The sequence below is a fragment of the Salmo trutta genome, chromosome 37 (genome assembly GCF_901001165.1).
Source record: "Salmo trutta chromosome 37, fSalTru1.1, whole genome shotgun sequence".
NCBI classification, from domain to species: Eukaryota; Metazoa; Chordata; class Actinopteri; order Salmoniformes; family Salmonidae; genus Salmo; species Salmo trutta.
Window position 1 is genome coordinate 12,224,441 of NC_042993.1, and position 12,699 is coordinate 12,237,139.

Genomic DNA, 12,699 nt, shown 5'->3' on the forward strand with positions numbered 1-12,699 from the left:
GGCTATCTTCTGTATACACCCCCCCCCCTTGTCACAGCACAACTGATTGGCTCAATTGCATTAAGTTGGAAAAAAATTAACACCTGTTAATTGAAATGCATTCCTGGTGACTACCACATGAAGATGGTTGAGAGAATGCCAAAAGTCTGCAAACCTGTCATCAAGGCAAAGGATGGCTATTTGAAGAATCTCAAATGTAAAATATATTTTGATTTGATTAACCCTTTTTTGGTTACTATTAAAAGATTCCATATGTGTTATTTCATAGTTTTGATGTCTTCACTATTATTCTACAATGTAGACAGTAAAAATAAAGAAAAACCCTTGAATGAGTAGGTGTTCTAAAACTTTTGACCGGTAGTGTATATTGACAAAGTCAGTATTGTGAAATAGCTCAAACCCTATGGAAATAAAGACGTTGAAAATCTCAAAAAATAAAAGCGCAACCCCAAGTGGAGAAACAGTGAAAGTCCCACACACGTATTCTATCCTCAGATTTTTTTATTTGAACCTTTATTTAACTAGGCAAGTCAGTTAAGAACAAATTATTATTTACAATGACGGCCTAGGAACAGTGGGTAACTGCCCAGTTCAGAGGCAGAACGACAGATTTTTACCTTGTCAGCTCAGGGACTCAATCTAGCAACCTTTCGGTTACTGACCCAAAGCTCTAACCACTAGGCTACCTGCCGCCTCAACACACAATTGCAACAGACAGCTGGGGAAGTGTGAAACAAGCTATTGTTAAATACTGGTTAGTATTTTGTGTATAATTGATATTTAGTAAAAAAACATTTCTAAATTATCCAAGCCATAGATAATAAACATAAGCCTTGTAAAAGCTATAACACAAAGCCACAGCCCAAATAAGAATGTACCATATTCTTTAGCCATTAGAACCATAAAGCTACATCAAGCTAACAGATATAAGCAGTCACCTGTTCTGCTACAATGGGTTCAAATGTTAATATTTTACTGGAACCTTTGAGAGACTGAGTACCACTGTCTCTGGGCCAGCTGACTCCCACATACTTCCTGTTGTGTTCACACGTTACCATAGACTCCTTCGTCTCCACCATCACAGTCGTATGGGTCACCAACCATTTCAGTCTACAGGAAACCAGATCAGAGATATCATCAACAACACCCCTATTGTTTTGTATATCCTTTGTATTTAGAGCAAACTTTTTTCAGATCTCTACAGCAGCTGTAAATGTCTGCAGTAGAACCACAGTACATACCTCCATGTTGCCATATACGTGATTGTTGGTGTAGTAATTTGTGTGGATTTCACTGCTGGTGTCTTTCTGCTCTTTCCTGTGGATAGAGTTAGGACCACTCTCAGATGCATTCTCTTCATTTGATAAGACACAACAAGAGTGAATGTAGGCTAATGGGCTTTAACAACTCAGAAGGATGTATACATTATGATCACAGATAGAACAGCCTGTAGAAAAATACCTTGATGTTGAGGGATCTGAGGAAGCACACTTGGCTGTATCCACTTCCTGCTTGCAGGTTACTGACAGGTCCCTATGACTCCTCCCACTGATGAGAAAAATTATGCCAATTTATACAAACAGAACAAAACAGCTAAAAACAAGCACAAATCTGTGTAGCTCCCTCCAAAAATAAATAAAATAATAACTTACCCCGTCTTGTTCAATAGGCAAGCTGACATGGTAATTAGTATTACTACCAACACTAATGCAGCAATACCAATTGAAATGTACACCATCAACATTTTATCTGTCCAAAAACAAATACATTTGTTTTATTAATGTACCAATAATATCCTTTATTATGTTAATACTGTATGTAATACTTCATTTATGATACACTTGCCCCACTGTTTCCCTTACCATTTGTGGACACAGTGAAGGACAAGGTGGCATTGCCCTGTGTGTTGCTGGCATGGCAGTGGATGGTCTCGGAGAAGCCTAGTGCCCTCTGTAGGGTCACCATGGTAACTGACCCATGCCTCTCCATTCTGGTACTGGGTAGGGTGGGCAGGGGTCCAGCTGGAAGAGACCACTCCACGGTGCCTGGGGGCTCCGAATCCACAATGCACAGACAGGTTACCATGGAGGTGTCTGAAGTACAGGCGGAGCCCACTTTGATCTCAGGGGGGTCTGGGATGAGAATGATAAACAGTTTGGTTTTAACTGAACATGTAGTGCTACATCCTGAAGAGTATTGTCTTAATATTATTTACACAGAAAGGACAAGCTCCTTATTGACAGAATGGTGGCATCTACTTACACTCTACATTGAGCTTCAGTGAGCTGGAGTGGCCTTGTCCCTCTGTATTGTTGGCAGTGCAGTAGAGGGCTTCAGTGAGTCTGGTCACATTCTCCAGTGTGATGGTTGGTCCAGTGGTGGGCAGAGGCCCTCTGCTGTGGTGCCAGTGGTAGCTGTGGGCAGCAGGGTTACTGTCACTGGAGCATCTCAGCTCTACAGAGTCTCCTTCCTTCACACTGGACACTCCCTCAATCTTCACATCCACTGGGGCATCTATGATTAACATAATTATTAAGAATGCTATTACTATGTAATAAACATCTTAAGACAAATTCAGTGGATCAACCACATGCTTTCAATCTATTTAGATTTCAAGAGGGAAGTATGCCAATTCCAGGCTGTGGACAAAGTTAATGTTTCCTTTTCAAAAAAGTTTATTTCTAGTTGAAAAAAAAGAATGAATGGAAGCGCTGCTAAGGTACACAATAGTAGATTTTGGTATCTAGCTGTGTTCAAATACTCATACTATCCACACTAACCATACTATTTGTTACGTAAATTGAGTATGTAGTATGCTTATTGGTCATAGTATCGATTTAGTTAGCATTCCAAAAGTTCCCGGATGTCATAATACATTCGCCAAAATATGAAGTATACACCCAGTTGACACTATTTCCGTACTTTTAGGGCCCATAATGCAATTCTTCAGAAAATGGGCGTGCCTTCACAACATTTTCAGATATTTAGAAAATGGCAGAAAATATGCAGCCAAAGTCCAACGGGAACGGATACAAATTCATTGCTTTAACTAATTATGACAAATGTTAAGAAAATGTTGAACAATGTAATAAAGTAATGACTTTTCAAATAAGTTACGCTACACGTTATGTTGGCTACGGTATTCTTACGAACCACATAGCATATCATTACAGCAGTAAGAACTACCGGTATGTTAGCTAGCTACCTCATTAGTTTGCTACTAATACATGGAACTTGCCAGTATTTTAACTGCATTCTATCTAACTAACTATCCAACGTTTATTGACTTGATTATTTGCGTCATTCTTAGCTAAGTGATATAGTTGTGCGTTCTCAATGGACACAAATTCGCTCTGGCTATCTTCTCCGATTTCAGAGCACTCTTGCCTGAGTGTGCCAGAGTGCAGAATAACTGATGAATTTACGAACGCTTAACACCTGTTTAATATGGCCGGTGTCAGTAAATGTCGGCAAAAAAGCATAATTAAATTTTAGCCAGCAACACAGTTACAGTTACCAACGCTCTGGATAACATGAAAACAGCCTTGTAATATTCATATGTGAATACATACTGAATTATAATTGGATGCATTTTACCGCCGTATCCTACTGTGCAGTGATTGGTTAACACCACCCAGACGGTTAGGGCATGGTCAGTTGATCGTGGTTGGAGATAGGCGAACATGTAGTTGTAGCTAGTTAATAAAGAGTTATGTTAAGAAACATCCTGTAGTTCTGCGTTTTATTATTTGTACAAAGCGTACAAAACAAGACATGGTGTCAGAGTAAATGGTCTTAAAAGATGGATTTTTCTGGAGTTCCTTCACCTCGAATGGACTGGGAGTCTACAAACTTACCTGATGCATGGCGTAAGTACAAACAGCATGTGGAGCTAATGTTCACGGGTCCTCTGAAGGAAAGAGGAGAAGAGGAAAAATGTAGCTACCTGCTCCTCTGGATCGGTGAAAAAAGGGAGAGATATTTACAACACATGGACACTTACCGAGGCTGAATCAAAGGTACTGAAAACATACTACGATCGTTTTGAAGCATATGTTGTGCCGAAGACTAATACAATTTTCGCTAGGTACAAATTCCATGAGAAAGTACAGGGAGCTAGCGAGTCTTTTGAACAGTTTGTGACTGGGCTGCGTCTGCTTGTGAAAGACTGTGATTATGCAAACAAGGATGAGATGGTCAGGGACCGTATTGTATTTGGAATACACTCACCGCGAGTGAGAGAGAAACTTTTGAATGTTGGGTCTGAGCTAACGCTGGACAAAGCTATCGACATAGCCAGATCTCACGAGCTAGCACAGGCTCAGATGAAAACCATTTCGCGCCGCAGCACGAGCGCATCACGTGAACAAGCAGTGCACGCAGTCAGGCAGACATCAAAGCACACCTCCGGTGCCCAGAGAGCGCGTTTCAGAACGGAGAGAGACATAACTCCAAAACAGAGCGACACAGACTCAAAACACCCCAAAACATGGGGATATTGTGGATACAAAGTGCATGGCGAACAAGGAAATTGCCCAGCTAAAGGCAAACAGTGTACTAAATGTGGTAAATGGAATCACTTTGCAAAAGTGTGCAGAGCTTACCGTGGAAAAACAGTACACACAGTGAGTGAAGATGAAATGTCAATCAAAGAGTCAAATGATGATGAACTGTTTATTGATTCAGTGACAGGAAAAAGTCACATATCAGAGACAGAGCAAGCCTTTGCTGACATTGAGATAGGAACACAAGGCACAAAGCTAAAGTTCAAACTAGACACTGGTGCACAAGTAAACATTATTCCTCTGAATAAGTACCTCAGCTTGACATCTGAGTGCGAGCTACAGCCCACCATGCGCAGACTGACTGGTTAAGGATGGTGAACAGCTCCCAGTAAAAGGCACATGCACTTTCAAATGCAAATACAAGGAAAGTGACATGATGTTAGACTTTTACGTTGTTGACACTAGAGCACCTGCAGTGCTAGGTCTTAAAGCATGCTTAGACATGGACCTCATCAAGCTAGTTTTATCAGTAACAGCACCAGTAGAGACAGGAAATGTACTGGACGAGTTTGCTGATGTCTTTACAGGAATAGGATTATTCCCAGGAGAATGTACCATTCACCTTGACCCAGACGCAACCCCTGTGGTCTACCCCCCGAGAAAGATTCCCCTTGCTCTCCGTGCCCGTCTGAAGAAAGAGTTGGAGAGCATGGAGCAATCTGACATAGTCACCAAGGTTACAGAACCGACCGACTGGGTAAACGCGTTAGTGGTGGTGGAGAAACCACGCACAGGCAAGCTCCGAGTATGCCTCGACCCAAGAGACTTGAACAAGGCTATCAAACGGCCCCATTACCCTTTACCGACGCTAGATGGCATCACACACAAGCTAGCGGGAGCACACTACTTCAGTGTCATGGACGCTAGATCAGGCTACTGGGCTATCAAGCTCACAGAAGAGTCATCTAAGCTCACAACATTCAACACACCGTTTGGACGCTACAGGTTCCGTCGCCTGCCTTTTGGGATTATCTCAGCCCAAGACGAGTTTCAGCGAAAGATCGACGAAGTGTACGAAGGCCTCGACGGAGTTGTGGCGATTGTGGATGACATCCTTGTCTATGGTCGAACCAAAGAGGAGCACGACCGAAACCTCCGCGCGATGCTGCAAAGATCCCGCGAGAGAGGAGTCCGGCTCAACCCAGAGAAGAGCACAGTCGGCGCTACAGAGGTCAGCTACTTCGGACATCTTCTCACAGCGAATGGAATCAAGCCAGATCCACAGAAGATCTCAGCCATAAAAGAAATGGAGCCACCAAAAAAACGTGCAGAGCTGGAAACAGTGCTTGTTATGGTCAACTACTTATCCAAGTTCGCACCCAGCCTCTCCAATGCTAATGCACCCCTGCGTCAACTGCTTAAGCAGTCCAGTGAGTTTCTTTGGGACAAGCAACACGACATTGCTTTCCAGAATGTGAAAGACTTGATCACGAGAGAACCAGGACCAATCCTTGCCTACTACGACCCCAACAAAGAGCTCAGACTCCAAGTGGACGCGTCGAAGTATGGACTAGGTGCAGTGCTACTGCAAGAAGGAAAGCCCATCGGCTACGCTTCCAAATCTCTCACAGACTGTGAAATCAACTACGCTCAAATTGAAAAGGAGCTCTATGCCATTCTGTTCGGATGTAAACGTTTCCATCAGTACGTATATGGACGACAAGTCATTGTGGAATCCGACCACAAGCCCCTTGAGTCAATCATGAGGAAACCACTAGCTGCAGCCCCGCCAAGGCTACAGAGAATGATCCTTCAACTATAAAAATACGACTTCACAATCACTCACCGTCCAGGCAAAGACATCCCTGTCGCAGACACACTCTCCAGGAAGTTTCTTACCTACAAGGACAGCAGCCTCAGTGAAGGCATGGACATGCAAGTACACACTGTGTACAGCAACTTACCAGTTAGTGACACAAAACTGAAGGAGATCCAAGCAGAAACAGGAAAGGACTCTCAACTCACACAGCTGAGGGAAGTCATACAGGATGGATGGCCTGAGGAGAGGAGAAAATGCCCTCAGAGCGTCTCAGAATTCTGGAACCATCGTGATGAACTATCACAGATCAACAGAATCATTTTCAAAGGAGAGAAAATCATTATTCCTACCAGTCTCAGAGAAGAGATTTTGACAAAGATCCATGCTGGACACATGGGCATCGAAAAGTGCAAACAGAGAGCACGGGACATTATGTTTTGGCCTGGAATGTGCAAACAAATAGAGGACATTGTTGGTAGATGCACCATCTGTCTTGAAAGACGCCCCTCAAACACCAAAGAGCCAATGTTACCTCACTGTATCCCAGACCGACCCTGGCAGGTCGTGGCAACCGATCTGTTCACCTGGAACAACGAGGACTACATCGTAACAGTGGACTACTACAGCAGATACTTCGAACTCGACAAGCTTCACAGCACCACATCTGCAGCTGTGATACACAAGCTAAAAGCAGCCTTTGCCAGGCATGGCATTGTAGAGACTTTAATATCTGACAATGGGCCCTGTTACAAATCAAATGAGTTTGAATCCTTCACAAAAGCATGGGAGTTCACACATGTCACCACAAGCCCACATTACCCTCAAAGTAATGGCCTTGCTGAAAAATCTGTGCAGATTGCTAAATCACTCATGGACAAAGCAAAAGCAGACAAGAGAGACCCCTACCTCAGTCTCCTTGAGTACCGCAACACTCCAGTTGACAACTTCAAATCACCAGCCCAGCTGTTGATGAGCCGCAGACTTCGCTCAACCCTTCCCAGCACCAACCAGCAGCTGCAACCTGAGGTCGTCAGCTACAATGAAATGCATGGAAAACGTGCACAGAGACAACAACAACAAAAGCGATACTACGACAGGTCAGCTAGACCACTGCCACCACTGATCGACGGAGAGTCAGTTAGAATCCAGGAGCATGGCCTCTGGAAACCAGCAGTCGTCATCCAGCCAGCTGACACTGAACGTTCATATCACGTCCGCACAGCAGAAGGAGCAGTGTACCGCCGCAATCGTCGTCACTTACTGAACACAAAAAAACAACACACTGATGAGATGAACTGTTCCCCTGAAAGAGTACGTGATGGACTAAACACACACACAGCACAACATACACCATACTTACCTGCAACACCACAAGAGCTGTTGACTGACACAGAAGCATGCTCAACATCATATCGCACAAGGTCAGGAAGAGAGGTCAAGCCCAGAGCTGTCCTCGACCTGTGAAATGTCAAAGGGTGTAGGCGGATCGCTGCCCTAAAAGAGTTCCAGACTGTAAACTTGTTATTGAAAGTTCACTTGAAATGCTTTGGTATCGTATTTGTTTGAAATGTTAAGATGTCATTTCTACAGTGAAAGCTGAGTTGCTGAGAATCCCTTGTTCTAAAAGTAACAGTATGTTGGATCATTGTTTCAGAGTCTATGTTGATTCAGTTGGTGTGTTATGCAATATAAATGGTTACTTACCTTGAGTTCAAACTACAGAGCATGTATTCAAAAGAAATGCTTAGAATATGTAAACATTTGTATTTTGTTTTAAAAGAAGGGGGATGTAATATTCATATGTGAATACATACTGAATTATAATTGGATGCATTTTACCGCCGTATCCTACTGTGCAGTGATTGGTTAACACCACCCAGACGGTTAGGGCATGGTCAGTTGATCGTGGTTGGAGATAGGCGAACATGTAGTTGTAGCTAGTTAATAAAGAGTTATGTTAAGAAACATCCTGTAGTTCTGCGTTTTATTATTTGTACAAAGCGTACAAAACAAGACAAGCCTAACCAGCTCTGCTATGGCGACTAAAATGGTCATAGTGAGATGTTCTCTCATTTATGTCTGGAAGTAGCTAGCCAGTTAGCTTGTATGCTTGACTGCCATTGTGATGGTCAAAACGCTCGGCTCAACCCTACTCCTCGGCCAACGTGCGCTCTGTACACACCGAGATGGGAAACGCTCAAAATTTACAGATGGACAATCTGACAGCTCTCTGAATTTAACAACGCCCAGAGCGCACTCTGGCACTCCAGATTGAATTTACGAACACAAAACTGTCTAGCTAGTAATTTGTTATGCTAACAAGCTAGCAAGAGGTGTTAACTCAAAATGACACAACGACAAGGTTCCAGTTTAACAAAGTTTACTATACCGTATGAACACACTACAAGGTAGCCATTCCACTCAAGGCTAGGTCCATCAACAACTAAACTTCCCGTGCAGGCGCACTCTTGACAGAGTGATAGCCCCATAATAACAGAAATATAGGGATACTTATAAAACATGAATTTAACAAGAGGTTGCATAGCAACATAATCAATTTCTGGTAGACAGGCGAAGAGCTAGTATGCTCAACTGAAAGAATACCGTTCGTTTACATTATACTAAAAGGAACTAATAGTATGTAGTATATAGTCATCAAGTATGTAGTATACAGTATGTTAGTATGGGTATTTCGAACACAGCCTCTGTTTTCACAGAAGTGAAAGTGTAAATCTACCAAACATTGTTGTTAACACACAGGTGTGGTCCACTTACATTTGACATTGAGAGTTCTCAAACTTTTCACAGGCTTCCCAACCCTGAATGCTACTGTGCAGACCAGAGACTGGTTGTGATCAGTGATGCTGGGGGTAAAGGTCAGGGATGATGTCACTTTCCACTGGCCGTTGGTCAGCTGCTGCGATTGGACACTGGGTGTTCCGGAGTGGCTCCAGGTGAGGAGAGGGGAATCAGATGGGCAGGAGTGAGACACAGAGCAGGAGGCAAACACCTCCTCCCCCACCTTCACCTCCTCCCTCACTGACAGAGAGGGGGGGTCTGGAGAGCCTGAAATCAGTAAAGAGAAGAGAACAGTTATTGCAGTTCTCTTGAGGTGTGCATCCACTACTTCTTGGTTCTGTCCTTTCAGTAATATAATTTTAAATCTACAATAAGCTATAGCTATCATTTGGGTAAATAATGGGATACTATAATACAACATTTGAAATTCTCCTTGTCAATTTTTCTCCTGGGAACTTACTGCTCACTGCAATGGAGACTGTGTCATGTATGTAGGAATACTTGTTTTGGTCTTTGATTTCAACCCTGAAATGAAAGGGTCCTTTGTCACTGTGATGGAGGGGGTCGATTCTGAGAGAGCAGTTCTTCTGCCGGAGATATCCCACCAGCTCTGTACGACCCCTGTAGTCTTTGATGATGTTGGAGCTGTCTGGGTGGTATATAGTATCATGGGTGTCTTTGAACCAGATGCCAGTGAATTCGGAGGGCTTCTCCTCAGGTTCTGGGTAGTTGAATGAGCAGGGAATCACGATGCATGAGCCCTGTAGGCCGGAGACGGACTTGGGCACCTCAGCAGTCCATGACGAGGCATCCACTCCCATCACTGAAATAGCAGTAGGAAACAATTTAGTAAGAGCAGTTAGACATTCAACTGACCACACTGGTAAGTTTGAACAAATTCTATCAAATTAAAATGATTTACTACAGACAGTACATATTTGTTTTGACAAGGCAGCAGCTACTCTTCCAGGGGTCCAGCAAAATAAAGGCAGTTTATACATAATATGTTGTGAAATCTTTTTTTTTAAGTGGGTGCGCTAAGGCCCATACTCTACTACCACATATCTACAACACAAAATCCATGTGTATAGTGCGTATGTTATCGTGTGTTTGTGTGCATGCGTCTGTGCCTATGTTTTGTATTGCTTCACAGTCCTCGCTGTGTATTTGTAATTTTTTTTAAATCTAATTTTACTGCTTGCATGAGTTACTTGATGTGGAATCGAGTTCCATATAGTCATAGCTCTAGATCGTACTGTGCGCTTCCCATAGTCTGTTCTGGACTTGGGGACTGTGAAGAGACCTCTGGTGACATGTCTTGTGAGGTATGCATAGGTGTCCAAGCTGTGTGCCAGTAGTTCAAACAGACAGCTCGGTGCATTCAACATGTCAATACCTCTCAAAAATACAAGTAGTGATGAAGTCAATCTCTCCTCCACTTTGAGCCAGGCGAGATTGACATGCATATTATTAATGTTAGTGCTCTGTGTACATCCAAGGGTCAGCCATGCTAAACTGTTCTGAGCCAATTGCAATTTTCCTAAGTACCTCTTTGTGGCACCTGACGACACGATTGAACAGTAGTCCAGGTGCGACAAAACTATGGCCTGTATGACCTGACCTGTTGATAGTGCTGTTAAGTGACTGTTTTACCTCCAAGCCAAAAGCAGTGAGTAAGAAAATGCCATGGTAATTTTTCAATCCCCATCCCTTCCTCTTAGTGCTGGACCTGCAGGAAAAAGGAAATCATTATTCTCCATTGAATTTCTAACATTACAATCGAGACTTTCAATGTCTAAAATCCAATTACTTGCTTGCTTTTATCTTTATTGCTGTAGTCTGATATCCACCCTCCTACAGAGACAAAGTGCATTGACATATAAAGGAAATATTACCATCCTGCTCACACTACCCGTTTCTTATATGTCTTTATTTTTGGACTTCCTGTATTTTGTCTCTGACAAGGTAACTCTTCCCTTGAGGGTTAACCCCCTAAAGTGTAATGTCTTTGACAAGATTTTTTCACATTGCCAAACTGAAAGGTTCTCAGAAGCTAAAGGTGAAATCTCTTGAAATTTGTATAAAATCTTATAAGATTGTTACTGTACCTTTCCACATGTTAACTTTAGTCAGGGCTATTACTCACACTCAGTACCACTAAAACCATATGATTAATACAATTTTGTGCCATACAGGTTAAGTCGGAAGTTTACATACACCTATGTTGGAGTCCTTAAAACTCGTTTTTCAACCACTCCACAAATTTCTTGTTAACAAACTATAGTTTTGGTAAGTCGGTTAGGACTTCTACTTTGTGCATGACACAAGACATTTTTCCAACAATTGTTTACAGACAGATTATTTCACTTAGAATTCACTGTATCACAATTCCAGTGGGTCAGAAGTTTACATACACTAAGTTAACTGTGCCTTTAAACAGCTTGGAAAATTCCAGAAAATGATGTCATGGTTTTAGAAGCTTCTGATAGGCTAATTGACATCATTTGAGTCAAGTGGAGGTGCACCTGTGGATGTATTTCAAGGCCTATCATATGCATTGCAATTCACAATTTCTTTCAAACAATGTACTTGTGATCAAGTCTTTCACAGTCTGTATAATCTGTGTTACGCCCATAGAATTGGTGTAGAGTACATACGTTGTAAATGCAACAAGTACTGACATTGTACCATACTTGTATCATATTTTGGGGGGAGGGGGTTACCTGTTTTGCATGTTATTTTTGGCATTAAAACGTGTCACATATCAGTTTGCAAACAAAATAAAAAATCAATAAAAAATTATTGAGTTAATAAAGCCTCCATACAAACATGGTCTCCTTTTTGCTTTCTTGAGTTGGGTGGCTCCAAAATGCAGGTGGTTCAGACGAGCTCAATGCTTTTTGTGGGTGGTGGGGCAGCCAGAGGAAAATACAGAGCGTATGGGTTGGTAATGTTTTCTAGTTGCACCGTGATTGTTTCTATCTTCTGTCACTCATGGGGACATTGTTATATGAAGAGATATAATTAAGAGAAATTATAGATAAAATGTATTCTCATCGGCCATTGGACATAAACATTACATAAGTTGGAAATCGCAAATTCAACAATGAGTGGTTTGGAAGGAATCAGTGGCTAACTGCAAACATTGAAAAGCAATCACTAGTCTGCTATTCAGTGGAGTGTGTGTGTGTGTGTGTGTGTGTGTGTGTGTGTGTGTGTGTGTGTGTGGTCCAAATTCTGGGTTTATGGTCTTTTTTCCAAGCTTAAGATGATAAACCTTCAACATTTGCCATGCTGTCAATCCAGCATGATTTTTGCCACGCTCAAAACAGCTGTTAACTTGGAACTGGGAAATATGACTTCAGTGAGTTCAAGACAACTGGGAACTCGGAGAAAAAAAATAGTTCTGACTGGGAAAATACGTTTTGAACGGTCATCCAACTCAGAAATGTAAGTCGGAAACTCGGGCCTCTTTCTAGAGCTATGATCTTAAATTAAGATCACTGACGTCATCATGATTCAACCTTGTTTTTTTCAGAGTTTCCAGTTGTCTTGAAAGAACAATAAATCCAGAGA

The 12,699-nt window shown here is 42.3% G+C and overlaps 1 protein-coding gene across 3 annotated transcripts; it reads right to left on the reverse strand.

Moving 5' to 3' along the window:
- Positions 1–302: 302 nt before the first annotated feature.
- LOC115176997 (B-cell receptor CD22) lies at positions 303–11,006 on the reverse strand. 3 transcript variants are annotated; one of them, XM_029737428.1, is made up of 10 exons: positions 10,934–11,006; positions 10,777–10,852; positions 9,584–9,946; positions 9,100–9,390; positions 2,263–2,514; positions 1,863–2,132; positions 1,653–1,749; positions 1,462–1,548; positions 1,242–1,317; positions 303–1,110 (listed from the first exon to the last, which is right to left on the reverse strand). In XM_029737428.1, the coding sequence occupies exons 2-10, from the start codon at positions 10,829–10,831 to the stop codon at positions 1,045–1,047; spliced, it is 1,557 nt and encodes a 518-aa protein (XP_029593288.1). In that variant the 5' UTR covers positions 10,832–10,852; positions 10,934–11,006; the 3' UTR covers positions 303–1,044. The 3 variants fall into 3 exon arrangements, with proteins under 3 accessions (XP_029593288.1, XP_029593289.1, XP_029593290.1); XM_029737429.1 differs by having other exon boundaries at positions 10,938–11,003; XM_029737430.1 differs by lacking the exons at positions 10,777–10,852; positions 10,934–11,006 and having other exon boundaries at positions 9,584–10,452.
- Positions 11,007–12,699: the final 1,693 nt, after the last annotated feature.

Bases quoted from the DNA above. Each gene is read 5' to 3' on its own strand.
- LOC115176997 (XM_029737428.1), bottom strand. From the start codon at position 10,831: ATGGGGATTGAAAAATTACCATGGCATTTTCTTACTCACTGCTTTTGG. The intron at 1,750-1,862 runs GTAAGGGAAACA...GTTTTTGGACAG, and splicing joins CTTCACTGTGTCCACAAATG to ATAAAATGTTGATGGTGTAC. The intron at 1,549-1,652 runs GTAAGTTATTAT...TTTTCTCATCAG, and splicing joins TGCCTATTGAACAAGACGGG to TGGGAGGAGTCATAGGGACC.